Source organism: Peromyscus maniculatus, chromosome 4, assembly GCF_049852395.1.
Source record: "Peromyscus maniculatus bairdii isolate BWxNUB_F1_BW_parent chromosome 4, HU_Pman_BW_mat_3.1, whole genome shotgun sequence".
In the NCBI taxonomy this organism is placed as follows: domain Eukaryota; kingdom Metazoa; phylum Chordata; class Mammalia; order Rodentia; family Cricetidae; genus Peromyscus; species Peromyscus maniculatus.
The window spans coordinates 89,941,664-89,969,322 of NC_134855.1; the positions used below are offsets into that span (position 1 = coordinate 89,941,664).

Here is a 27,659-nt window from a genome sequence, read left to right on the forward strand (position 1 = left end):
TCTAAGTTGATGAGGGGTCCCAGACAGTAAACAACGGGCTGAATCTTCAGCGATCAGAGTACGTGCAGAAAGGGAGCTACTGCAAGGACTATGTCTTTTGTATATGGCCCTCCCAGAAACTGTTTGCTCAAGTCTCAGGAAACTGAAATTGAGGCCTGGTCTCTGAGAGAAGACTGACAGCCTGTTATGGTGTCTACTTGGTCCTGTCACTCTCTCTTCCTCTCCTTTCAAGGGTACTGTTGTGATCACAAGGGTCTTGCCCGGTGATGGTTAGGCCTCTCAGTCAATTTGAGGGGATTTAAAATCATCATAGAGACACAGCTCTGGGCGAGTCTCTAAGGGTGTTTCCAGAAAGGTTTAAGGGAAGAAAGGTTCGCTAAGACACGCCAAGAATGTAGGTGGCAGCATTCCATAGGCTGGGGTCCATGGATTAAAAGGGATTCAAAATGAGCTGAGCATTAGCATTTGTGTCTCTGCCTCATTGAACCTGCAGGTGCAATGTGACCAGCCACCCCACCCTCCCGCTCCTTGCCTTTCCTGAAGTGATGGACGGTAACCCTCACTGTGAGTCACAGTACTCCTTCCTTTCTTAGACGGCTTCTGTCCGGTGTTTTACCACAACAAGGAGACACATTTCCCAAAGGTCTAACCTCCAAGTAACCACCACCTGGGGACTAGGACTTCAGCATATTTAGATAAAAGAGGGGAGACACACTGACTTTCAGATAGGGCAGAAGCAAATCCTAAGGAGGATTTTATTTCCGGGACACTGCCAGCCGTTCCTTTCCTTGTGGATACAGTCAGTGGTATGAGAGAAAGTTATGGGGGACTGAGGTAGATTCTAGACAGGAGTGACTTCTGGCTTGTACCTAGTACCCCTTTCAATGTCCTTTCTCTCTCTCCCATCCCCTGAGCCTTATTTCTTAAAAGTCCCAAAGGAGGTCTGTAAGATGACTCATCCGGTAAAGCTGCTTGCCACTGCTGCCAAGTCCCATAACCTGAGTTTGATTCCTGAGACCCAAAAAGTGGAAATAGAGAAAATTGCTGCAAGTTGTCCTATGACCACGCACACGCACACACGCGCACTCATGCACACACACACACACACACACACACACACACACACACGCACGCACGCACGAACTCTGGCACTCTGAAACCAAGGCAAGGGAAATCAGTCAAGTTGTGCTCTCTCTTTTCTGGTGAGAATGTAGGAAACTAGTATGTCCTATTCTGTTTTTGTTGAGGTTCAGGAAATATCTGTGGGTTTGTGCTGGGAATCCCATGTTTTATTTTCTTTGTTATCAACAGAACTTGTGAGCCCTCATCACCCTATCCTGGCCTCAGAATATATCCTGGAGTGAACTCACAACTCAAGGAGGCGTTGGGGGCAAACATCCTTAATTCTGAAGTTTCCCCTCTTGATTTTCTTGCTTCCAACAACCATTCAGTTTTTACCTTTCCGTAGGCAGACGGGAGACAAGGTGAACTAAACCCGGATTACTTTCACAGGCAAAGCCCTTAATTCCTTCTCCCCGTGCACTATATTTTTGATAATGTTTTCAGCTATGGGTTTCAGAGTCCATTCAGTTCTCTGGCAATCCATCAGTTAAGCCGCTGTACAGTGTGTTTGGGGAGGCTTTAGGGGTTTGCAGGGGACAAGGCATTTAGGTGCCTTCCATATTCCAGAGGGAGAACAATATAGAAGCTGAGAGAGTGATCGGTCTCCAGCCGGGCTTTGCGGGACTGGGGGGGGGGGGAGGGACGACGTGCATCCGCTAAGCCTCGAGGGATGCGGGCGCGCGGGGGACGGTGGCCCACGCAGCGCAGCCCGGCACGCGCGGACGCGGAGAGCCGCGACGCGCAGTTCGGCCGCCAGAGGGCGCGAGCTCCGCCATGGCGGCGCGCCGGCCGGGGAGGAAAAGAGGTGGTCCGCCGGGGAGATGGAGAAATTGGGACGGGGGAGCAGCGGGGAGAGGGGGCCCAGCCTCCTGCCGCAGCCGCGGGCTTCGGCACCCTGCCCCGACCAGGGCTCCACGCCGCCCGCGCCCTCAGGGTGGCCGCGGCGTCCGGAAGGTGACCGGGGCGCTCGGCTGCGCGCCCACGTCCTCGCCCGGCTTCCAGCCCGTGACCCCCGGAAAGGGACAGCCAGGTCCTTCGGGGCGCCGCGCTCCGAATGGCACGAGGGCCGGCCGAGAACGCGGGTGAGCGGGGACGCCCGGGCGCCGCAAGCTCCGCCCCGCGGCCGGCGCCCTGACAACGCGAGCGGCCCGGGCGGCGCCGCGGCTCCCCGCCCCTCGGCCGGCACCAGGCGGGGCTGGGACCAGAGCGCCGCCGCTGCCGCCGCCGCACGAGCCGAGCTGCTCTGCAGAGCCGGACCGGGACCGGGAGCGGGGCCCGGGCCGGGGGCGGGGGGGCCGCGGCCCTCGCTCCACCTTCTCCCATCATGAGCCAAGGAAGTCCTGGGGCCTGGGCCCCCCTCGATCCCACCTCCGGGCCCTCAGCGCCCCCAAACCCGTTCGTGCATGAGTTACACCTCTCCGGCCTCCAGAGGGTTAAGGTAAGGTGTGGGCAGGGGGCGTGCGGGGGACTGGTTGGGATAGGGAGACCCGGTGTGGACGATCCGAGGTTGAGATGGGTACGGGGATGGGAGAGGAGGCAGCTAAGAAGCTTTTGGAGAGGGAGTCCGGGGGTGCGCACGTGGGGGCGACCGGAGGTGGGGGAGGAGCCCTGGTGAGGAGTCGAGCTTAGGCGATAGACAGGCTCAGAAGTGTGGAAGAAACGAGTGGGTGAAGAGGAAGGATTGAAGGGGACCCAAGGATAGGAGAGATGGAGGACACTGGGGAATGCGGATTACATCCCTCGGAGGTTGACGGGCTGGGATGGAGCTGGAGGCTACGGAAAGCCCGGGGTGGGGGCAGGGGCGTGCTCAGCGATTCTCCGGGCTTCGACTTAAACGGTTTGGACCCGGAGACTGCGTCCTTGTGCCCTTCCAGCACCTCCTCTTTCCGCTACCACCACCCCCCATACACCCTCACTGCAGCACCTACTGGTGGGGGCAGGGAGGCTGGGAGGGGGGTTGGCTACAGGAAGTAGAGGGACGCACCACCCTAGGGTAGGCAGGAGGTGATGTTGGAAGGAAGTGTCCAAGGTTTCTGTTGTGATCACCTCCCCTGAGGCCGGCCCCGGGGGGCGGGGGCTAGGTTTATTTACCTGCTCCATCCTAAGGAGAAGCCTCTGGAGTCACCCTGGCTCTTGGCAACCCTTACCTTGCGGAATAGGGCTGAGCGTTACCTAAGGATTGCTGTTCTGCAGTACTAGGGATTGATTGACCTGAGGCTTGAAAAGTGGATCTCTGTTTCCAACCATCTTCTCCTGGGGCCCAAAGTGTGGAAAGAGCCCCGCACCGGGTTTGTTTGGCATAGGAGCTATTTATGGAATGGGATGTTGGGAAAGAGGACCTGTCTCTAACCTACATCAAACACAGAGCTGGACACCTTCACTGCATTCTCTCATTAAATCCTCTTAACAGCCATTCCAAGTACTAGATGCATTTTATGACATTAACCTTTGTGGGTGGAGTGGGAATCAGCTGAGAGCGAGGCTATCCGGCACCTAGTGGTATTAATCTTTTACCCTCCTGGCCTCACTAGTGTCTTCTTCATCCCACTCGGATCCCCACGCCTCTACCCTAATACCTGCAAGGTGTTAACTCTTTGCCCCCGGGTCAGTCCTTGTAGGAGATGGACGCTGTGGAATGAGCCTTTCCCGGCCCTAAGGGATATTTTCTCCTGCCCTTCTGCAGTTCTGCCTCCTGGGGGTACTGCTGGCCCCAATCCGAGTGCTTCTAGCCTTTATCGTCCTCTTTCTCCTCTGGCCCTTTGCATGGCTCCAAGTAGCAGGTCTCACTGAAGAGCAGCTTCAGGAACCAGTTACTGGGTGGAGGAAGTAAGTGAGACCCAACTCCTAAGACCCTACTTCTCTCACCCCTGTTCTGTGCTGTGCTCACCACCCCCCCCCCCCGGGGGTGGGGGGTGGGGCTCGGAGTCTGTCTGTTACATGAGCTATCAACCAACCCCAGATCTGGTCCTTAGAACCTCACCCCTCAGCGTCATGTCCCAAATACTTCAACTCTATGGCCAACATGCTTTAAGGGGGGAAGAGGTGTTTCCTTCTGTCCCAGGTGCCTGGAGGGGGGACAGAGTTGACTAAGGACCGGAACTCCCTCCTCCACTGATCCCCAGCCTTAACCCTGACAGGACTGTGTGCCACAATGGGGTTCTTGGTCTGAGCCGCCTGCTCTTTTTCCTGCTTGGCTTCCTCCGGATCCGTGTTCGGGGACAGAGGGCCTCTCGCCTGGAAGCCCCGGTCCTGGTTGCTGCTCCCCACTCAACTTTCTTTGACCCAATTGTTCTGCTACCCTGTGACCTGCCCAAGGTTGTGTCCCGAGCAGAGAATCTTTCTGTGCCTGTCATTGGAGGTGAGAGAATTCAAGAGGTAGAGGGGAGGATGACAGCTCTAGACCCCAAAAGTCAAGACATGGAAATGCTAGAGAGGAAAGTTAGGAGGGTTATTGACGATGGGCTGTGGTGGTATTGTGTTCCCCAAAATATTGTGTACTCTAATAAATTTATGTGGGGTCAGAGAACAGACAGCCACTAGATACAAAGGCTAGAAAATGGTGGCACTCACACCTTTAATCCTAGCATTCCAGAGATAGAAATCCCTCTGGATCTCTGTGAGTTCAAGGCCACATTGGAAACAGCCAGGCATGGTGACACACGCCTTTAATCCCAGAAAGCCAGCCTTTAATCCCAGGGAGTGGTGGTAGAAAGCAGAAAGATATATATAAGGCGTGAGGACCAGAAACTAGAAGCATTTGGCTGGTTAAGATTTTGGCTGGTTAAGCATTCAGGCTTTTGAGCAGTGGCTTGTTCTGTCTCTCTGATCTACCAGCATGGACCCCAATAACTCGCCTCAGGTTTGACTTTATTAATAAGAACTTTTAAGATTCATGCTACAATGGGCCGATGAAATGCAAATCAACACCGTTTATCAGCTGATCTCAGACTTCAAGGCTGGGGCCAGAGACAAGGTACTAGAAAGACAGCCTACAATAAATAGATGGTAGCAATAAATGGATTGTTGAAATACCGTGTACTGTTGAGGAAATAGAGGCTGCCAGATGTCAGTGCCTCAGGGTCAGAACCTAGTGACTCCTCCTTGTAACCTTCTTCCCGACCCAGCCCTTCTTCGGTTCAATCAAGCCATCCTGGTATCCCGTCATGACCCAGCCTCTCGCCGGAGAGTGGTGGAGGAGGTGCGGAGGCGGGCCACCTCAGGAGGCAAGTGGCCTCAGGTGGGTAAGGGTCTCAGGACCCCTCTCTTTGTCCTGTGTGTCTTGAGCGGTCGCTCTTTGCTTCCCACCTCACTCCGCGCTGTGGGGTTTCTGTTTTTGTGGTTTTTTTCCACCCAGGTACTGTTTTTTCCTGAAGGCACCTGTTCTAACAAGAAGGCTTTGCTGAAGTTCAAAGCAGGTGAGTAAAACGCTAGTGGGCGATAGATAAGGTGGTGGAGGAGAAGGAGCCCCAGCTCTGGGGGAGGAGTAACTGAGGAGTAGCGGAGAGGGGAAGGGGTGGTGGCGACGGGAAGCCTCTTACCTGACGCTGACAAGGTGAGACGCAGAGAAAAGTTATCAGTAAAGCAAAGCCACGGGTCGTGTCCCAGACTCTCATGCCATGTTGCTACATCCGTGTACTAACTTCTGCCTTGCGGGGTGGGTGGGTGGGGTGGAAATGGGATTCAGGAGCCTTCATCGCAGGGGTGCCCGTGCAGCCTGTCCTCATCCGGTACCCCAACAGTCTGGTGAGTCTCAGCGGAAGAAGGGTGGGAGCAGGGAGCATGAGTCCTTCCTAAAGGGAACCCAGGGAAAACAGTATGCACGTGGGCAGGGCGGGGGGTGGGGGTGGGGGTGGGGGTCGTCGTCTCTGCTAAAGGTGGTTTCCAGAAAGAAAAGTAACCTGCCCCTCCCTCTGCTTTTCCCACAGGACACCACCAGCTGGGCATGGAGGGGCCCTGGCGTGTGAGTTCTAGCGTTGTGGGGGTAAGGGTGTGGGGTCCGGTCCATCAGAGCATCCCTGGTCCAATCTCTAGAGGAGATTGTCCTCTGACCTCCCTTTGTAACTTGGCAGTACTTCTAGCCTCCCCCCACCCACCCCCCTCACTCTTACTGTGATGACAGTTCCTTCTTATTTGCTGTCCTGAGTTTGTTTCTTGTTTGTGGGGTTCTTGGCGGCCGGGGGGGGGGGGGGTGTCCTCACTCAGTGGTCTTTTCTGGAGAACCCACATCACTAGACATGCCTCTTCCCTTCTCCCTGGTACCCAGACTCCCCCTTGCCTGCAGCTTTCCCCCTGGTGTGTTCCTGCAGCTTTTGTCTCTCTCCCCATCACCCTTCTGGCCCTTCTCATGGTCTCCCAGTTAACTGGAGCTAGGGGTCCCCACTTTTCATATCACAGACTATCCCACTGCCTTGCTCATCACAGTTAGAGTGGTAAACACCCCTCTCTCTTCCCTTAGACTCAAAGTTCTCTGGCTCACAGCCTCTCAGCCCTGCAGCATCGTGGACGTAGAGGTATGACCGCGGCGGCGCCCCGCTGCCGCCCCCTTAGTGGGGAGCGGGGAATAGAGTAGCAGTGCCCGTCCCTTGTTTCCAGGTCCTGATGAGAGCTGTGTCTGTGTTTCAGTTCCTGCCGGTCTATCAGCCCAGCCCTGAGGAGAGTAAGGACCCCACCCTTTATGCCAACAATGTGCAGAGAGTCATGGCACAGTGAGTATTACAAGTATTTCCTGGTATTCCACAAAGTATTTCCTGGAGCAGTTATGCAGAGCAGAGGAACCACAGAAGGGGCAGGAGGTTTTGAGGCCAAGATAAGGGATAGTGGGGAAGGGCCGTGCGGCAGACAGCTGAGGCAAGGGGGAGAAAAGATGGAGACGGACCATTTCCGTCAGACCGGGTGCACTGGAACCCCGGCAGTTTCTTGCACTACCTTCCCCCTTGATCTCCATCCCTCTTTGTCCTGCAGGGCCCTGGGCATTCCAGCCACCGAATGTGAGTTTGTAGGGAGCTTACCTGTGATTGTGGTGGGCCAGCTGAAGGTAGCATTGGAGCCACGGCTCTGGGAACTAGGAAAGGTGCTACAGAAGGCTGGGTAAGTTCCCTTGAAGGTGAGGGTCTGAGCAGTGTGCCCCAGATAGAGAAAGTTCCAAAGGGAAAACGGAGGAGGAAGTGCCGTGCTGGATTTGATCCTCCGTACAGAGGGTGGGAGGACAGCCGCTGAGCCCACGCTGGGAGCCTAGTGCTGGGGGGCAAGGTTGGGCGTGGCGGATGGAGTCAGCTCGCTGCTGTCCCTTCTATCGTAGGCTGTCCCCTGGCTGCGTGGACACAGGGGCAGAGCCAGGCCGGAGTCGAATGATCAGCCAAGAGGCATTTGCCCAGCAGCTACAGCTCTCAGATCCTCAGACAGTGGCTGGTGCCTTCAGCTACTTCCAGGAGGTAATGGAGCTAGAACCCAGGGCAAAATGGATGACTTGCCCTCCAAGCCAACAAGCTCGGGATTCAGAGATGAAGTTCTAGTGAACATGTCGGTTTTGGCAAACTGTGTTTCCAGAAATAGAACCAAGTATCCTGTCAAATTGTAATTCTAGTTTGCTGGCTCGATTGCAAGTCTGTTCTGCATAGTCTAATAACCCTCGAAAATGGCCGGCTACAAGATGTACTGGGACAGTTTTTTTTTTTTCCCCCAGAGTATCCAGTACATAGAGGGAACAGTGCTGTAGTCATAGAAGGAAGAACGAATGACAGGCTCCATCAGGGAAGTCTAGAACCTGGAGCCGCTCTAGAGATTGGCAGAGATGGGGAATCATGACCACGAAGGACACTGGGTGGAGACCTTCACAGAAGGGCCATGAAGAGTTAGGTGGCCAGGTAGCAGTGGCGCACGCCTTTAATCCCAGCACTTGGGAAGCAGAGCCAGGCAGACCTCTGAGTTCGAGGCCAGCCTGGTCTACAGAGCAAGCTCCAGGACAGGCACCAGAACTACACAGAGAAACCCTGTCTTGAAAAGCCAAAAAAAAAAAAAAAAAGTTAGGTGGAAGGAGAAGGTAGAGAAAAAACTAACTAAACAGTTGAGAATTTGAGACCACAATTGCTGCAGTACAGAAGCAGGTTCTTTTCCAATATCCTGTAGCCTTCCTAGAGGATTCCTGAACTAACTCAAGAATTTAGGCAAACTGTTATTTCCAGAAATATAGTCAAGTATCCTTTCACATTACAATTCTAATTTGTGTTTTCTTTTTAAGTGCTAAGAATAGACTCAGGTTTTTCTGCTAGGCAGGTGGCCTTATACTTTAGCTATACCCCAAGCCTCTGAAAGGGCATAGACACAGACTATGAGTCTCAACATCCTCATCACTCAGAAGACAGAGGCAAAAGGATCATACGTAAGGCCAGTCTAGGTTCTATAGTTAGACATTGTCAGACATTGTCTCGATTATAAAAATATTAAAAATGTTAAGTATGAGCATGTGTAGATTTCTTAGACTGGAGAAGACTGTCCCCATCTCAGCCATGTCCCCCCATAGACGTGGCATAGCATCTATTCTGTTTGAATTTTTGGTTTAAAAAAATTAGGCCAGGGGCCCCCTTTCAATTTGTTGGACCAGTTCTCCCACGTAGGCTGAGTCAGAGGAAAACCAGTTTGTCTGGCTTGGAAACCAGGATTGCTCTCCTGTGGTCTATCAGAATGGGTGGTAACTTTAGAATTCCTGGGGGATTCCCTGCCCTTCCTAGATCTCTGTCCGGGGGGGCTTTGTTACTAGATGACTTTGTGCGGTAAGGGGTCCCTAAGGAAGCTTACAGCCTGAGAACTTCAGGAGTCCTGAGGAGTGTGGTGCTCAGTTCTGAGCAGAGTGGCCACAACCCTCATTTCCAAGCCTGGTGAAGAGAAACCAAAGGCCAGAGGGCAGGAGGAAGATGTATGGTCCCCGCGTTGCTCTGCTTTTTCGCCCTCCAGGATGCCAAGGGTTTGGTGGACTTCCGAAATGTGGCCCTCGCACTGGCAGCCCTGGATGGGGGCAGGAGCTTGGAGGAGCTGATTCGCCTGGCCTTTGAGGTAGGTACCTTTGAGGGACTGTGGGACAACTGCTGATACCGTTTACCCCACAGTTCCATCCCAGGAGGGTGGTATATTACACTGTTCTCAGCTTTTAGATAATGCGTGGTCAGTGCCCTGGGAGTGCCACACTACCTAAAACTGCCTATCTGCGGTATCTCCTACTGAGGCCTAGCCGGGCAGAAGGCAGAAGCTAGACATTTTACAGTTACCCTGAAAGAAAGGGCACTAGAGGTCCACGAGGGGCTTATATGTAGAACTCTTGGAAGAAGGGGAGCCCATCGCGTAGGCTTTCCGGGCAGCAGGAGGCAATGTCTGGAGGAGAGAACTTTACAAGCATCTCTTTCTGCCCCAAGCTCTTTGCTGAAGAGCAGGCGGAAGGACCTGGCCGCCTGCTGTACAAAGATGGCTTCAGCACCATCCTGCACCTGCTGCTGGGTTCGCCCCGCCCTGCTGCCACGACTTTGCATGCCGAGCTGTGCCAGCCTGGATGCAGCCAAGGCCTCTCCCTCCGTAAGTCACTGCCTTCTCTTACCCTGCAGAGGCACTGGGGTACCACCAGAACCTCTGAGAGGCGAGGTGGGCGGGAAATAGGCAAGTGAGGAAAAGGGAAGCAAAGCTGCATGTGAGAAGGCCAACAGATTAGAGGGACTGGGGGGTTACCGGTTCTAAGCCAAGAGAAGGAAGAGGTGTCCTCTTCTCGCGCTTAGGTGATTATACGTTTCTGTTTCCCACTCGCCCTGTCCAGATGAGTTCCAGAACTTCTCCCTCCACGACCCTCTGTACGGAAAGCTTTTCAGTACCTACCTACGCCCCCCACACAAGCCTCGAAGCACCTCCCAGATGCCAGAGGCCTCGTCCCCAAGCAGCCCCACGGCCCTGGCCAATGGGACTGTGCAAGCCCCCAAGCAGAAGGATGACTGAGCACCCCAGCCTCCCACTCCTTCCTCAGCTCGAATCCAGCCCTGCTCTCAGGACAGGCCAGAGGCCCTCCCTACGCCTCAACCCCATCTCTGCTCCTGTTTGGTTTTTTGTTTTTTGTTTTTGTTTTTGTTTTTTTTTTTTGGTTATCATTGTTTGTTTTTTAAGTTTATTTTAATTTTTTGTTTGGTGGGGTTTTTTTTGTAAAAGACTATTTTATATATAAATATAAATATATATCTATTAAAAAAAAAAAAAGAAGAAGCTCGGTCCCATGGGTGGAATCATTAGTTGTGAAGGAAAGAGATGAATGGTTGGTTGCCAGATTTCCATTGGGATTTCTAAACTCTAAAGATTGAACTTGGCCATACCTGAATTCCCACTCACAAATGGACTGGGGTATTTCCTTCATGGAAATCTTACATTAAGTTTGTATCTTCCCCTCCTGTTCCCACCTACTAAATGTGCACATTTTAATAGACTTCTTCATGAACCTCTTTCTCTTCCCATTCCCTCATGCTCTGTCCTCATTAAAGAGATGAAAATATAGCTTACTGCCATTCCATATTTAACAGTCCCACTGAGAGTTTACTCCATCGCCCATACTGGGAGACCTGTGTCAGTAAAGTAGCCTTCTCCAGGTCACACCAACCCCACGGTGCTTCTACAGCAGCATGGGCTGAGGATATATAAATCCTTCAAGTCTGGCCCCTTAAAGGGAAAAGGGTCTCCACATCCCACACCCCAGGTGCTGTATCTTGACACAAATACATAAAATTAATTAAATTCAGGAAATCAGATCTGAGATCTGACAAATACAAAAAGCATCTTTCCCCACCTATATATTAAAAGGAAGCCAACAATAACAGGTTATCCAGACAAGACCTGCCGATGCCAGGTTCTGGCTTGGGAAGAGACCTAGTCAAGAAGGTGATTCTTAAAGACACTGCAGGGAATCGGCAGACTCTACCTTTAGTGTAAGACTTTGTTCTACGTAGCAGCCAAGATGTTCACACAGAAGAGCACATAGAGAACAGTTTCCAACCAAAAACAAATCTTTATTTTTCCATATAACTTCCCGAAGTTGGTTCCCTTTCCCTTTACTTTCCACTGAAGGGGGCCCCTGCAACCTAGCCAGACTGGTCTTCTGCCCCAGGCTCTCCAGCTTCTTGCACAAGAACAAAAACAACATTGGGCTGGGGCTGCTCCTCCACTAGGAAGCAGCAGCAGTAAAATATACTCTGGGGCCCCCACCTTAGGGTGCTGCTAGGTGGATGGAACAGGATGGCCCTTCCCTTCCTACTGGCTACGACGTCGCTTCTTCCTTTTGCTCGTGACAAAAGTGTCACGCCGCCGTTTACGAGGCTGTGGGAGCTGCACTATTCCCAGAGCAAGGGGTTTCTGCCCAGAACTGCCAGGCTGAGCTCCTGGCTGGGGTCTCTCCACAGCAGTAGCTGGGATCCCAACTAGGGCTTGCTTCCCAGATGTATGGGGAGTGGGTGAAGGTTGGCCAAGGTCATCTACTTCAGCAGAGGGGTGGGATGTTTTCTGGATTCCCTGACCTCCAGAGGCATGACAAGTACTAAGGGAAAGCCCCCCTGCAGAAAGGCTAAGTTTTGAAGCCAAAAGGTAGGCAAAGTTAGAGAGTTCTTCATCTTCTTCCTCCTCTTTCTCACTTCCTTTGGCCCTATCTGCTGCTGAGTTGTGTGTTTCTCTAACAGATATTTCTCGCAAAACTAAAGCATCCCTAGTTCCCCGTCTAGGGGAAGTACTTCCCAGACCCTGGCAAGATGTTGATTTGGTGGTCTTGAGTGTGTAAGATTCTTGATTACCTTGTAAAGGAACAGGGTCAGTAGGTTTGGAGATAACAGTATCTTCTCTGCCCTCTCCTTGAAGGTTATAAGAATTAAAATTTGATGAGCAGGAATCCTTGCTGACCCCTGGTTGGGGGGCACTGTCATTTCTAACATCTAGTATGTCAACATGTTCTATGTTTTCCAACAGAGGAAAAAGTAGATTACCTCTGCTCTCTGCCTCGCAGCTAGCCTTGGGGAAAGAGGAGGCATCCTGGGTCCCAAGAATAAGGAGATTACCTTGGCATGTGGAAGACCCCAGTGTGGAGGTGTCAAGTGTTTCCAACAGAGGGGAGTGACCTTTAGCCCACAGGTCACTGGGATCCTGTGCTGTCTCGGGGTTCAGCTCTCGATTTTCTTTGGACCTCAAAGCTGGGCCACTGGCCATCAGAGATCCTGGCAAGCTACAGGAGCTTCTCTTTTCTAGGACGGCTGTCGAACCTGTGCCTCCACAGGGAACCACAATGTTCCCCACATCCTCCAGCACTGTGGTTTTCCTAGGACTTGGAGAAACACTGTTTCTGGAATTCAGTGCCTGGTCCTCCCTTATACACGCCTCATCTTGGGTGCTGTCTATGACCCTCTCGATTTGTAAGGGTAACTCTAAGCGTACAGCATCCATGTCACCGCTCAGCCACAATCCCGGGCTGAGAGAAACCCTGTCCAGGTTGCCAGGGGCTCCAGGGGAATGGTTCTGATCATAACTCTGAACCGCGGCAGGACCTCTGTCATCTCCCCACATGGCTCTTGAAGAGCCTTCCTGAGATGCTGCTGAAGGGTCTCTCCCTTGAGTAAGCACCCCGACTCCCTGAATCTGTTGCCCTATCTGCAGCCCCAAGGCCTGCTTTTCTAACCCAAGTCCTTGCAGAGGAACTGGCTCTGTAAGTCCAACATCCAAAGTGGAGGCTCTCACGGGCTGGGGACCTTCTTGCCAGCAAAAAGGTAACGATTCCAAATTCCTATCTGCCACTGGGTAGTGCCCAAAGGGCCCAGTACCTCCCAGGTGGCCATCATGATGGGCAGATAGCTGTTTGATAGCCTTCCCAGACCCTTTTCTCTCCACGCCCAAGGGTACTTGCATGCCCTGTGAAGCTGAGAGTTCCAGCTGCAGGTCCCAGCTGCTAGAGGATGGCAGAGTGTTTCCATCCTTGTGACTCCCCCTTGGACCACCTAGGGCTTGTTCCTGCCCACCATACACTTCTCTTGCCTGCTTGCCTGGAGAAGCAGATTTTCCAATGTGAACAGTGCCCGCAGCCCCCTGAAGCCCAGGTGAGGGCCGAGGCCTCCGACCCCCATCTTCATCTTCATCAGAAACTGAAAGACTTGAGTCTGACTGAGCTCCGCTGCAACTTGGAGGTGCCTGCGCATCTTCCTCCTCCAAGGCCAAGAGTCGTTTCTGGACCAGCTGAAAGGGAATGGACAAGTGCCAGTTCTGTCATGGTCAGGAGAAGAGCTGGCGGAGTGGATGAGAGGAGATGGTAGGTAGACAATGTGGGGAAGAAAAGCAAATGCTTAGGGGGTGGTATTGAAGATTGGTACTGCAGCTTTTTCCCCTTTGGGGGGCTTTATTCCTCTGCTGTGAGCCTTTCCTCTTCCATACACTTCATCACGCGATCCCCTCCCTCCCTCCCTTGTTCTAGACCCAGAGCCCAACCCTAAATCCTCTGTAACAGAATCAGGATATCAAAGGGTTATACATAATCAGGCAGCCTCCTTTTCCTAGTGTTCCATGCCTCCCAAGTTTACCTGGGCAAGAGTAAGTCCTTCTTCTTGCTCTAGTTCCTCAATTAAAGCCAAAGGATCTCTCTGCTCCTCTTGGGACAGCAGATCTGCCAGAAACTGAGGGTGAATGACCGCCTCCACCTGGGGAACAGAAAGAAGAGTGGTGTGAATCTTGGTGTGAAGGGACCTGGAAGCCCAGGTGCTCCAGAGACAAAGTGATGAGGCCTATGCCCCCACTTGGAGTTTGTTATAGACCGTGACTACCACCAGCTACCTATGTGTGCATACATGTATACCCATTTCCAAACTGTAGAGTGGAGCCTCCTGCCATATGCAGAATCCCAGATGGCTGGTGCCCCATAGTGTCCAACCAACAAATATCTATTAGAAATTAGCCATGTAGCTGGGCATGTGTGGTAGCACACACTTTTAATCCCAGCATTAAAAGCAGGTGGACTTTTGTGACTTCAGGTCCAGCCTGGTCTTCTACAGAGCGAGTTCCAGAGTTCCAGGACAGCCAGGGCTACACACAGAGAAACTGTCTCAGGAGGAGGAGGAGGAATTAGCCATGTAGACTCAGCTCACCTTGGAGACAAAGACCTCCTGGGAGCACAGTTCCTCAATGTAGCTCAGCAGACTTGTATCCGGATACATCCCCGAATCCTCCAGCTGCTCCTCTTCCTCCTCTGCCTTCCCGGTGTCCAAGTGGCTCCCCAGAAGCCCTTCCATGATGTCTATATATTCTTGCACAGCTTCTGGTGGGATCTCCTTGGGTGCCTCAGGAACCGGGGGCCGTTGGGGTTTGCGCTGCCGCCGGCGGGGAGCCCGTGTCTTAGAGGCCGCCTTCTTGGGAATGTACACTGAGGGAAGAGATGGGGAGTGTGAAAGAAGCCATGGTATCTACTGCCCAGCAATGCTTGTAAGGGAAGAAACCTAGGGACAAGAAATGTTTCCAGAACAGGATCAGGCTTTGGGGGAGAAAATGTAAAAGCTGGAAGGTATGAGAGAGAACACCGTTGTTAGAAATCTTTCTATACACCTTGACATTCCAAGAAACTGCCTGATCCAACCCCCAATTCTTAGGCTGATGAAGTATAGGGCGCATGCACAACCTAAATGAGAGAATAGTTAGTTCACTGGGCCAAGATCAATAGTTAATTCAAGACCATAAGACCCCAGCTTCCTATGGGGCATTGCGTTTGGCTCATAAAATGTCACTTCCAGGACAGAATGTCACAGAAGCAAAAACACTGTCATCTGGTTTGTGGGTGGCCTTACCTGGCTGCTGGCAAGCCTCAGGGACCAGGGGCCCTGGGTCAAGTTTCAAAGGGGTCACAGGGGACAGACCCGGGGAGCCATTCATCAGCTGTGTGTTCTGGATCTGCATCTCCTCCGCCTCAAACTCCATGAACCTGCAGGGGGTAAAGAAGGCATGGGCTGTGCTGAGAAGGAGACCTAGCCCATCCACACACAACCCAGACACCAGGCAGCCAGCATCCACAATCACCCTCATTTTGACTAAACACGGTTGAAGTCGGGTCAGCCCGGGGAAGTGGCTCACAGGTAGCCTAATGACATTTCTGGGGAATAGCATCATATTGTCTCTTTACCTTAACTGTCACTTGAGAAGCTGATTAAGGAAACTGGCAGTATAGAGCTTGGGTAATTCTCCAGGACAAAGTGGTATCCTCCTCCTCCTCCTCCTCCTCCTCCTCCTCCTCCTCTTCCTCCTCCTCCTCCGTGTCATAACTATATCATCCAGTACCCTGGATTCAGCACTACTTAATATAAGCTCGGTGAATTCAGTCCGGTCTGTGCAACCGTCTCGGGGTACACTCTACAGGGTTGCTCTTTATGGCCTCATCTGCCCCTTTTCTACAACTGAAAATGATGGCAGAATTCCAGAAGCAGAGCCCACCAGAGTGCAAAGGCTGGAACAGGCCCTGAGGGGTAAATCTAGGAAGTCAAATGTTCCGGTTCAGGAAAAAAGTGAAAGGTACACTTGGAAGAAATGATTGCTTCCCCCATTGTTGTTGTGACAGAAGTTCTCACTAGGATTGCCCAGGCTGGCCTTGAACTCCTGGGCTCGCATGCTCACACCTCTGACCTGGGGTTATGTGTGCTGACTCACACATCACAGCCAGCCAAAGTTATTTTTTAGCCAAGACTGTTCTGTGGAAATGGGGGATAAAGAGTCAGGAGACCACTCTGGGTGTCCAGTACCCTGATTCTGGCTAACCTTTTACAGAATTAGTCCCTCATCGGGATGGGGGAGACAGAGTTTTCTGTGTTTTGTTTGGTTGGTTTGGTTTGGTTTTTTTTTGAGACAGGGTTTCTCTGTGTAGCTTTGGTGCCTGTCCTGGATCTCACTCTGTAGACCAGGCTGGCCTTGAACTCACAGAGATCCACCTGGCTCTGCCTCCTGAGTGCTAGGATTAAAGGTGCCCAGCTTCTGTGCTATTTTCTAAAAACAAACAAACAAAAAACAAAGGAAAGGTGATTCTGAAGTTCTGCATCAATAGCTACCTGCCATCTGGTGAAGTTCCTTCAGCATGGGAATTTTGGGGGCACTGGGCTCAACCAATCCTTTCCTAACACCTTCAGTATGAAAGCCCCATATTGATCCAAGACCCAGAGACGGGGACCTTTCAAGAGCAGACAGGACAGAATAACCTCAGAGCCCATGTGGAAGAAACAGCAAGGATCTAGGAGATCCTCGTTTAATCTACAGCCCTCCTCCTGTGACACTCTTTTATTTGTTCATTTTTAAATGTGTTCCATTTGTGTGTGTGTGTGTGTGTGTGTGTGTTTGTGTGTGTGTGTATGTGTGTGTGTGTGTGTGTGTGTGTGTGTGTGTGTGTGTAGCATGCGCGTGTGAACCTCAGAGGACAGCTTTTGAGAGACACTTCTCTCCTTCCTCCATGTGGGTCCTGAGGATCCAACTCAGGTTGTCAGGCTTGGTGGTGGGCACCTTGACCTGCTCGGCCACCTTGCTGACCCTCCTGACAACCCAGCCCTCACACACATACACACACCTGCCTGTCTCTGCTGCCCCTACCACGCCGCCACTCCCCAGCCCTGCAGGGTGAATGAGGGTTCATCAAACTCACTTCTCTGCCATCTCATAAAAGATCATCCGGTCAAAGTTGCTGGTACGCTCCCACTCCTGCAGAGCCCTCGGAAGTCCCTCCTCCAGGGTCATAGTAGGCTTCAGTCGGGCCAGGGAACGAAGCACTGGGCTAAAACCCCCATTAGGTCAGACACGTGGTAAGAGTGTGCCCTGCACCTGTTCTGATGCCCGCCTCAGTACATACCCCACTTCTTTGACCAACTCTAGCATGCCCCTCAGGCCCTGCCATGTTCCCTTTGAATGAGCCGTCCGGATTCCACAACCTCCCCTCCAGTTGGCTGCCATTCTGACTGCCCTTGCCACCGAGGTGTGCAAATCACACAAAATCAAATGATTCTCCTCCCGACCTTCTGAAATCAACGCCCACCTTTAACTCTCACGGTGCTGGCCCTAATGAAGAGGGAAACACTATTAACTGTAAATTGGATTTAACCCTGTCCAGAGCCTCTTGAATTGTCAAAGACTTATTTCACTAGCCTAACATGAGCCTCTAATTAAAGCATGTGTAGTAGTTTTTTTTTTTCTTTGTCTCCAGAACGTCCTCATAGATCTTCAGATAGAATATTGGACCATTACTTCTGGAACACTCCAGAGGAAACAAGAGTGCAGACTGAAGTCAGGACTTCATTGTAGCTTTCTGGCTTCTCTTTATGTCCTTAAACACTCTTGAGTATCAGAACCACTGGGAAAGCTTGCTGTAACGGTGGCTTGTAAGGGCCGCGGGATCCTAGGATTGGGCACCTAATCAACTTCCTAGGTGGCGGCTCTTCAGGGGCTGGAGCATGTCTGGCACAAGATCCTACCCACCACAATGAAACACGAGGAGCAGGAGTTGGCCAGAAACCAAAGGGGACGGGTCCTAAACCAACCTCGAGAGCCTATGCTGGTTCTAGATTTAGAAATTGTCCACCAGGTCCCAAGAGAGAATTCAGAGCTATCTCAAGAAACCAAGAACTCAAAGTGGTGTGTATTGAGGACTTTGGGAATTGTCTTTTGATCACTTGCTCCAAAGTCTGGATGAAGGAGTTCTTCCACTGGAAGAGAGCTTGCGTTTTGTTTTTTGTTTTGTTTCCAAAGTCTGGCAAAACAGAGTGTTTACTCAACGGTCCACAGCTGAGAGATACCCAGTCTGCTTGGGAAGTAGAGAAAATCTCCCAGATGACTAATGGCTGATGTATAAACCAAAAAGACAGCCTGTAACTCCAGGCTTCTTGGCTAAATATACATACACTCAAAAGGAGGGATATTTTTGTCTTTTGTGGGCTCCCTTCCTCATTAAGATTGCCTTTTTATAGGAATAATAAAAGAGTTATCATTTCAATGGTTTATGCCAGGCACTTTGCCAAGCACCTTTAATCTCATCAGCCCTTGGAGATAGGGACAATTACCCCCTCTCTGATGAGGAAACTGAGGGCAAAGGTGTTGAATGTCCTGCTCGGGGTCACAAATCCAGTGTGTGTGGAGCCATCCCCTCCTTCCATCACGTTGACTCCTGGGTAAGAAGAGAGGGTTCACACACCCTAAGGTCTTGGCCTGGCCCAGTGCCATCTTCCCCATCCCTCAGGAATGAGTCAGGGCTCAGCCCACCTCATCCCGGCTCCTCAGTGTCAGAGGGCAGGGAGGGCCCTGACATTTGGTGTCAAGGACCTACATGACACTCTCTGCTTCCTGCTTTATGACAGGAAGTCTCTCCGTCTTCTCATCCGTACACGAAGACTACCGCAAACTGCTTGTCTGACTTCACAGAGTTGTAGGTATTCTTTGAAAAGGTACCTGAACGTGTCTTACATGCCAGAAAGAATGTAGCACTGCTTTTAATTCTCTTAACAGTGTCTTCTCACTCTCACAACTGCCCTCAAGAATTCTGGAGTGACGGAAACCCCTATGTCTATCCCACAGTCCCCTCTAAAGGCCCTAGGAACATCAATCTTGGATACCCACCCCCACTTACATAAGAAAACAGGAAAGAGCTTCTGCATCAGGACTCTGGGATAGGTGAGTCCGGGCCAAGACTTTGTAGCGTTGCCAGCGACGATAGTTCTCATAAACACCCTTGGAAGCATAGGCAAGGTCACCTTGGGAGGGCTTCCGGGCAGCCACCGGACCTCCTTTCATGGCTGCGGCTTGTGTTCCTGGCCAAGACTTTTCCAGGGGCACAATGGGAGCCAGTTGGGCAGCGGGTGGTGGTAGAGGCTGCAGAGGAAGCCCTGCAAGGCCCTCCTGGCTCACGCCAACAGCCACAGCCGGCAGAACGGTCTTCACATTCGAGGCTGTCACATACCGAGGAGGAGGAGGCCCCTCCTGGCCCCCACAGGGAGCACCTGAGGTAATCCAGTTTAGGGCTGTCTGGGTAACTATACGGCTCTGAGTTTGAGAGGGCTCAGCTGGCCCCACTTCTGTCTTGACTTTGACAATGACCTGGCCAGTTCCAGCCACACTGGGGCCAGAGCCTCCTTCTCCTGTCACCAACAGTGGGCTGGGAAAGGCCGAAAGGAGCAGAGGATTGCCTGCAGAGAATGCAGGAGGCATGGGGGCCTGTGGTGATGGCTCCCAGAGGGGTTGGTCTGGGGGGACAGGGGTAGGTGGGACAAAGGGTAGCGCAGTGAAAGGGGGCAGGCCAGCACCAGGCTTCATGGCCATATCAGGTCCTGGTAATGGAGAGGCTGTTGAGACAAAGAAGAGAAGGGAGTAGGAAGGAGACCAGAAGTTAGGCCACATGACTGACTGACTGCCTTTTAGTCCCTGTGTGGTCAGAGCGATGAGGGAGGGGACATGGATGGGTGTATCTGTGTCTCCCAAGCAGTGCTTTCCCCCCGAGTTACTGGGGTAGAGACATGGCTCCCTTTCCATGAGACACATAGACCTGCATCTTCCAAGCACAAGCTCAAGCTGTCACTGCCTCTAAGAGGTTTCCTCAAAAGGCTCCTGCAGACCGCCCCCGGCAGCACCAGAGTCACATCAAGAAGAAGTGAAACAGGACCTGACTCCTGTTCTGCAGGAAAAAGTCTGCAAGCAGGCTGAGTGCAGGGAAAGTTCCAGACTCCTGGAAAGCATTCGTGGGGTCCTTGGGAAGGAGGCTATTTCACCAACACTGGTCCACCCTATCCTCTCCTCCTTTTTCTATTCCTCTTGCTTCTAACAATCTCCACATCTCAAACAACAGAAGATGCGGTTTATGAAGGCACAATGACTCTAGGACTCACGAAACTCATTTCTCCAAAAATAGTGCCACCAACATACGTGGGCATGTGCTAACCCTACCTACTCCCACAAGACAGAAACCACCTGCTCCCAGCTGCTCTGTGGCTCCTGTCAACATCCAGAAAGCACAGTTCCCATGACAGGGTATGATAGCCTCGATTCTTGCTTCCCAGAAACGTCATTATGCAACAGCCAGGAATAGCTGGAAAGGATTAGATAAAGACCAGGAAATGGTGAGGGGAGAGCATGGAGGGAGGGGAATTTCCAGTGCCTTCAGGAACTACTGGGCAAATTGAAGTTTGGCAGTACAGAGTATCTGTGGTCCTGCTTCTTAATGTTAGAAGTTTAGGGCTCATGAAGAACAAGGCATTGAGCTGGAACTAAGGAAGAAGGAAATCCAGAACACAGTTCCTGCTGGGGACAAGCTATGTGGAGACTGGTCAGGCAGAGCAGGGGATGAGCACACATATGTGTACTGCATTGAACATGGCCTTCATCCACATGACATCCACGGGGATATCCACATGACTTTTAATGATAAAAACAGAACCCGACCGGCCTAGTTTCATGCTATTTTTCTCCCTCTTTTAAAAAAGATTATCTCACCGACTGACACAACAGTACTACTCAGATTCCTGACCACAAAGGAGACATGAAATAGGAACAAACTAATGTTCACACTCATCTGAACCACACAATAGAGGGCCAAGTTATAACCACCAAGTTCCGCACACAGTAAATGTTGCTAAGGTCTTAGCTCCACAATAAGTAAGAAAACTGAGCATCTCACTGTGGCTAAGATGACCCATCACCTCCATCCTAAAAGTCAAGAAAGACTGTTCCTAACAAAAAAACATACTTAGAAATATGTACAGGTTTGTAAATACAGCCACTCTGGAGGGTGAGGCAGGAAGGTCACAAGTTCAAGAGCAGCCTGAGCAACTTCATGAGTCCTCAGCTCAAATTAAAAAGTGAAGTGAGGGCTCCAGATTTGGCTCATAGAACGCTTGTCCAGCATTTGCAAGGCCTTGGATTCGATTTCAATAAGCAAAAATTTTACACATACAGAGAGAGAAATGCATGAGCGCACACATGTGCACAGAAATTGTCTATGTGGCAGGAAAAGTACCCTCCCCAGAACACTAAGTAGATGGAACCTTGATCTTAGACTTCCCAACTTCCACATATTTGCATAATAAATTACTATAAAAGGAAAGAAAGAAAGGAAGGAAGGAAGCAAACAAGCAAGCAAACAAGCCAGCCTGCTGCCTAAACTGAAAAGAAGCCACCTCTGTGGCTAGTAGGAGCCGTCAGGTCCGGGGCTGCACAAGCAGTTTTATAAAATCTCTAGCTCTTAAGTAACTAACTCTACTGAAGAGTGTTAGCTTTCCAAATAAGGCTGTCCCCCGGGCCCAATTCCACCTCTCCATCCTTCAGCCTACTTTCTCTCAAGAGATCAAATGAGGCTCAGCCCTGCCTTCTCATGGCGAAGTCCCAGAGCAGGCACTAGCTGCCAGAAGACAGATCTTGAGTCTTCCCTGAAATCCTGACTACGCTATTCATATTGTACATAAACCTCTGCTTCCACCCCAAGCATGTTAGAGTGGTTCCTCTTCCTGGGAATCAAATTGGTTATTGCTATCCATTCCCTATATTCAGTGTGTTACGTCTGAGGTACTTTGGTTCATTTCCAAGGAGGCCCTCCCCATTTCCTAAAGGTAAAAATCTACTTCCCCAGGCTCCCTAATGCCCGTGTGGGGTCAACTGTCTCACACCCCTTTAGGGTAGCCTAAATAATTTGTCCCTAGGTAAAGGGACAAATCTGACACCCCAGGGATGTGAACAGGTGGCAGATACCCTACAGTCTCCACCACCCTGTCTTACTTCTGTCCGACGCCATCATCTAACGTTTAGGTACACCAACAGTAGCTGTCTGAAGCCTCCTGAATGAAACAGTTGGGTCCAGGATCCTGGCAGTAACCTAGCTCTAACAGATGATATCCAAGGAAGGTAGGTAGGGTAAAGACTGGGTCAAAACAGAATTAGAATCTTGGACTCAGGCATTCTGTAGTGGGGGAGGGGAGAGGGTATTGTGTGGTGAGAATGGGAAGGTATTACACAATGGGTTCTAGTAAAAAAGCAGAAACTAGAAAATCCCCCTAAATTAATTTGATAGCACAATTGTTGGGTGTCTTTTTTTTTTTTTTTTTTTTTTTAGGACAGTCTGCACATTGTTTCTCAGATTCCCAACATTCTCCTGTAGTTTTTGCTTTTGGTTCCTTATTCTTCAACAATATACCTAATCCTGTTCCCTTCGGTTCCTCTAGTTCTGCAACTGGCTTACTATTAATAACAGATTAATGGTAGATCTTTGGCTCGTTACAGTGATGACTCTATTTTCTGAACCAAATTCGGAGCGCACAGTTTGTACAGTTGAGGATCAAGAAAACTAAATGTTTGAAATTGAAGTGTCTCGGATGATCCAGGGTGTTCACTGCTGTGGTGTGAGCACCGCCTTCTGGAAAAGTTGCCACAACACTCGTAATCCTAGCACTCGGGAGGTTAGAGTTTGAGAAAAGCTTAGACTGCAAGTAGGACTAACTATCTTAAGAAAGAATTCCCAAACAGCCGAGTCCCAACAGCTCTGCAATTTATGGAAGCCACGGCCTTTTCCATTTGCTGAAAAACCTTTATACATACATATAACTTATATATACATATTATATATACATATATACATATAAAAATATATATAAATTTTTTTTCCAAGATGGGATATCTATGTAGCCCTAGCTGGCTAAGAACTCAACAGAGATCTCCCTGCCTCTACTTCCTGAGTACTTGGATTAAAGACCTCTACCTTTTTTAGAAAGACACAATCTTTAATAGTTTTTAAAGGGTTTATAGAGTTTTATTTTATGGGTATCAATATTTGTCTGGATGTGTGACTGTGCAGCTGGGTGCATGCCTGGTACCCCCAGAAGCCAGAAGAGGGAGTGAGAGCCTCTGGAACTGGAGTTCCAGCCAGTTGTGAGTTATCATGTGGGTGCTGAGAACCGAACCTGGGTACTCTACAAGAGCATAAAGCATTCTTAACCACTGCGCCATCTCTCCAGTCCCTTTTTCATTTTTGAGACAGTCTGGCTATGTAGCCTAGGTTCAACCTTAAGACCTTCTTGCCTTAGCCTCTTGAGTGCATAAATTAGAGTCCTGAGCCACAATCCCTGCCTTAAAATTACCATACAGTTTTTTCATTAAATTATCTTTTAAAGTTATTAAATTAATTAAGTTATTATATTAAATTCATATATTAGCATGGCTGAAAAGTCAGACTAAGAAAAGTTTGGAGGGGGAGAGAAAGGGGCATAAGAAAGAGGTATGGGAAGGTGAAAACGACTAAAATTCAGTGTGTGGGGGTGGGGTGGTGTTAAAATTGTTGACAACAACAAAAAACACACAAAACAAAAAATCCAGGCTATGCAAAATAAAATACACAGCAGAAAGTACTCTTCCCATTCATTTCCCCGTAACCAAGTCCTCCATGCCAGAAGATGCCAATTTTAAATGTTTCTAGTACATTCCTGCCCCTGGCAAAATCTCCTGCGCGCGTACCCAGACAGACAGACAGACAGACATATACACACGCACACACACCCCCCCCACACACACACCGTTTGTTTTTTTGTTTCTCGGTTTAAAGTAGGGTCTCACTGCTCGAAATTCTCACTGCTCGGAATACTGCCCAGGCCGTTCTTCAACCCCGTAGTTTCTGGAGATCCTTCCGCCTCAGCCTCCGGACTTCTGGGGTTACAAGCACGTGTTAAACTCCCGGGCTTTTTGAATGTATCTTATGCAACGGCAAGCAAACCAACTACATCCGTTACTTTAAAAAAAAAAAAATTTAAGGTTTTTCTGCCTATAAATTTAATATGTTACAATATTTTGCCACTATAAATAGTGCTGCAGTGATCATTTTGCAGTATCTTGATTCTAATTTTTTTTTTTAAACTAGGCTCTTATAAGACTTTTCATTCTTTTAAAAACTGGACTACTCTAAGAAGGGTACCTTATTTTGCTATTATTCGCTACTCACCATGTAAGAAAGAGCTGGATTTGTGGTCAAGTCCAGAGTTTGAATCTTGGTTCGACCTCTAAAACAAAATTCACCAGTTTCATAAGAAACGCTTTACGTTCTTTTCGCTTTGCATAATATCGAATACCCATCATGCACTCTTTACCGCCAATACTTTGAAATGGGGCAGGAAACCGGATATAAAAGTGGGGGTCAGAAAAATATCTTACTTCTTCCCTAGGATTATAGGAGGTTGAAAATCCCGGAGCCCTTATTTCTCCAGGAACTACAAAACTAGTGTCTCTGAAATGAGTGTGCAATTTGATATTAAAGATGAGATTGGATGCATCAATATTTAACCCACACCCATCCCTACCTCCTAATGTCTGGCAGTGCCTGGCACACAGTGGGCAATTCCATCCATCTTAACAACTCTCTGCAAGGTTGTAGCAAGCTGAAGCCCAAGGCCAAGTGCTGCTCTACTATGCCCCCTTCTGGTCATATGGCTATGACTGGAGAAATGGACTACATTTCCCGGCATGCCTTATAGAAACTTCCGGCCAGACAGGAAGGATGTTGGCTAGCACGATTGAGGTGGTGCAGTGAGGGAAAACGCGGCTGGCTGTAGAGAGGTCGGCATCTTCTCGCTGAGGTGCAGTCATGTTTCTCCAGTATTACCTCAACGAACAGGGAGATCGCGTCTATACGTTGAAGGTAAGAGGAGGAAACAGCTGTAAATCGGAAGAGCGAGAAATTTAGGTGGGAGGAGCTGTTGGAACCGGCCACCGTCCTGCGCAGCCTGGTGCTTGGGGCCGAAACGTGGTAGATTTGGGTAGTGCACGGCTTCTTGTTCGGACCATCGCGTCTCCTGGCTTCAGGTTTCCCATTTTCTTGTTGTCGCCTTGCTATCACACCACTCATGTGTTGAGATCATTTCCTTTTTTTCCTTGAGCAGAAGTTTGACCCTACGGGACAACAGACTTGCTCTGCCCATCCTGCTCGGTTCTCCCCTGACGACAAGTACTCAAGACACCGGATCACCATCAAGAAACGCTTCAAGGTGCTTATGACCCAGCAGCCGCGCCCAGTTCTCTGAGGGTTCGTTAATTTCTTGTGCCGCCCGACCCCAGGCCGATGATCATCAGTAACCAAACGCGTCAATCCGTGAGCAGTGAAGCCTTCCCATGCTGTTTGGAATCCTATCTCACTACGTGATCGCGTCTGTCGTGATGGGCATCACCCGTAAAGGGAACAATCTTAACTTTTTTTCCTTCATGCTTTGAATTATTGCCAGGTTATTAAAGAGACAATGACTTGAAAGTTCATTTTTGAGTGTGGTTTGAGGAAAAGATGGGGAGGAGGGTAGTGCCGTTGGAAGTACAAGGCCACTTGAGAAAAATCTTAAGTCCTCACTGTAGCAGGGGCGCTGCGCCATGAATGATAGTTAGGGTATTGGGGAAGAAAGGCTGAGAGACTCCCACAAAGGTCAGCATTCACTGAAAAGATAACTCTTGTCCCTGAAGTAAATTGTGGCCCCTTTAAATAACATTCTGAATTCCTCAAAGAATAATAAAGGCATAAAAGACTGAATTGGAAGTTAGGAAACTGGTTCTGTTTCCCCCTCTTTCTTTCCTTTTTTTTTTTTTTTTTTAAGATTTATTTATTTATTTATTATGTATACAGAAGAGGGTGCCAGATCTCATTACAGATGGTTGTGAGCCACCTTGTGGTTGCTGGGAATTGAACTCAGGACCTCTGGAAGAGCAGTCCGTGCTCTTAACCACTGAGCCATCTCTCCAGCCCTCCCCCTCTTTCTGTAAGGAGTAAAGACACTTAACTTGTTTAGTCCTCTGTTTTTCTCATTTTTAAGGGTGTGAAGGCGAAGCTTCTTAATAATTATACAGTGTTAGTTCAGCTGTCCTAAGTGGGAATGTCATTGACCAAACTTACTGACCTGGAAATACACCCACACTCTTTCCTCTTTAGTTCGTATACATATAATACCCCACATCTGTAGTCTCCGGCAGCCGGCAGCTATGCAATGCCCCACAGATCTTAATTTTGAAGAGATATGAGAGATTCAAGAAAGGATTATTGTTTTCCAGTCTAGTGGTGTGTGTGTGTGTGTGTGTGTGTGTGTGTGTGTGTGTGTGTGTGTGTGAAATAGAAGTTTAAGGACTTTAGCCACTGCCATGGGAACAGCATAAGTGATTTTTTTTTTTTTGAGACAGTTTCTTTGTGTAGCTCTGGCTGTCCTGCAACTAACTCTGTAGACCAGGCTGGCCTCTGCCAGCCTCTGCCTGCCTCTGCCTCCCACGTCCTGGGAGCAAAAGTGTGCATCACCACTGCCCAGCTCATAGCCTTGAACTCAGAGAGATCTGCCTGCTTCTGTCTCCCAAGTGCTGGGATTAAAGGTGTGTGCCACCACGCCTAGCAACCTAAATGATTTTGTTTGTTTTGATTTTTGTTTTTTCAAGACAGCGTTTCTTTGTGTAGGTTGACTTTCCTGGAACTCACCCTATAGACCAGGCTGGCCTCCATCCGCCTGTCTCTGCCTCCCTAGTGCTGGGATCAAAGATGTGCTACCATGCTTGGCTAACCTAAGTGATTTTGTTGTTTTGTTTTTCGAGACAAGGTTTCTCTGTGAAGCAGTCCTGGCTGTCCTGGAACTCCCTCTGTAGATCAGGCTGACCTCGAACTCACAGAGATCCTCCTGGCTCTGCCTCCCGAGTGCTGGGATTAAAGGTGTGCACCACCACTGCCCAGCCTGTGATTTTTAATTAAATTATTTCATCTTAGAACGATGATGAAGTAAAATAATTGTATTCAGGCATTCAAGAAATGCTAGCTGGTCTCTTCCTTTCCTTGACAAGTTAACTGGCTATCAGTTTCCCAATCCTGGATTGTGACATTGGATCTGAATGTATTTATGCTTACTGCCACTAAATTTTTTATTTTATGTGTATGTGTGTTTTGCTTGCATGTATGTATGTGTGCCACATTTGTTTCTGGTGTCCACAGAGACAGAGAGGGCATTGGATCCCCTAAAACTGGAGTTAGGGATGGTTGTCAGTGGCCACCTGGGTGCTAAGAACGGAACCTGGGTCCTCTGCTGAGCAATCTGTCCAGCCGTAGGGCCACTTATTTTAAACTTTCTGTATGGAGACTGTGTTTGCATTCTTGCTGTATAATCATAGAGGTAGGAAAGTTCAGGATTACTCTTGGCTGTTGGTTTTGAAAGAAAAAAAAAATCATTTGACATATCTTTTAAAGAAGACAGATAACTTTCAAGTAAGTTATAGTTCTGCTAAAATCATACACACACACACACACACACACATATATTTGTTGTTTTTCTTTTTCCTCTCAAGTATTTTATTTCTTAGCCCATTCATGAATAGTTTTTAGTGTTATATGTGAGAGATTTTAAAGAATGAACCATATCCTACTAAGGATAAAGATATGTTAAAAACTCCGCAAACTGGAAAAATGAACTGGAATTTTCTGTCTTGTTTGGCATTTGCTTATTGCATTGGCTTGTGACAGTCTTTTTATTCTGAGTGAGTCTCAAAATTGCTCTGTAGTTGAG

At 49.6% G+C, this 27,659-nt stretch overlaps 3 protein-coding genes across 3 annotated transcripts; 2 read left to right on the forward strand and 1 right to left on the reverse strand.

The window, feature by feature from the left end:
- Positions 1-2,302: 2,302 nt before the first annotated feature.
- Positions 2,303-10,311, forward strand: Lpcat4 (lysophosphatidylcholine acyltransferase 4). The gene is made up of 14 exons (XM_006992662.4): positions 2,303-2,560; positions 3,806-3,948; positions 4,260-4,480; positions 5,247-5,359; positions 5,477-5,537; positions 5,807-5,865; positions 6,048-6,082; positions 6,578-6,632; positions 6,745-6,827; positions 7,084-7,209; positions 7,421-7,553; positions 9,073-9,171; positions 9,528-9,684; positions 9,920-10,311. The coding sequence occupies exons 1-14, from the start codon at positions 2,447-2,449 to the stop codon at positions 10,093-10,095; spliced, it is 1,575 nt and encodes a 524-aa protein (XP_006992724.1). The 5' UTR covers positions 2,303-2,446; the 3' UTR covers positions 10,096-10,311.
- An 818-nt stretch (positions 10,312-11,129) lies between these two features.
- On the reverse strand, positions 11,130-22,065 carry Nutm1 (NUT midline carcinoma family member 1). Its single transcript, XM_006992654.4, has 7 exons — positions 21,883-22,065; positions 18,749-19,460; positions 16,778-16,906; positions 14,946-15,079; positions 14,253-14,527; positions 13,692-13,808; positions 11,130-13,350 (listed from the first exon to the last, which is right to left on the reverse strand). Exons 1-7 carry the CDS (start codon positions 21,899-21,901, stop codon positions 11,392-11,394), a joined length of 3,345 nt encoding a protein of 1,114 aa, XP_006992716.3. The 5' UTR covers positions 21,902-22,065; the 3' UTR covers positions 11,130-11,391.
- A 2,559-nt stretch (positions 22,066-24,624) lies between these two features.
- On the forward strand, positions 24,625-25,395 carry Nop10 (NOP10 ribonucleoprotein). The gene is made up of 2 exons (XM_006992655.4): positions 24,625-24,784; positions 25,026-25,395. Exons 1-2 carry the CDS (start codon positions 24,731-24,733, stop codon positions 25,164-25,166), a joined length of 195 nt encoding a protein of 64 aa, XP_006992717.1. The 5' UTR covers positions 24,625-24,730; the 3' UTR covers positions 25,167-25,395.
- The last annotated feature ends 2,264 nt before the right edge of the window (positions 25,396-27,659 follow it).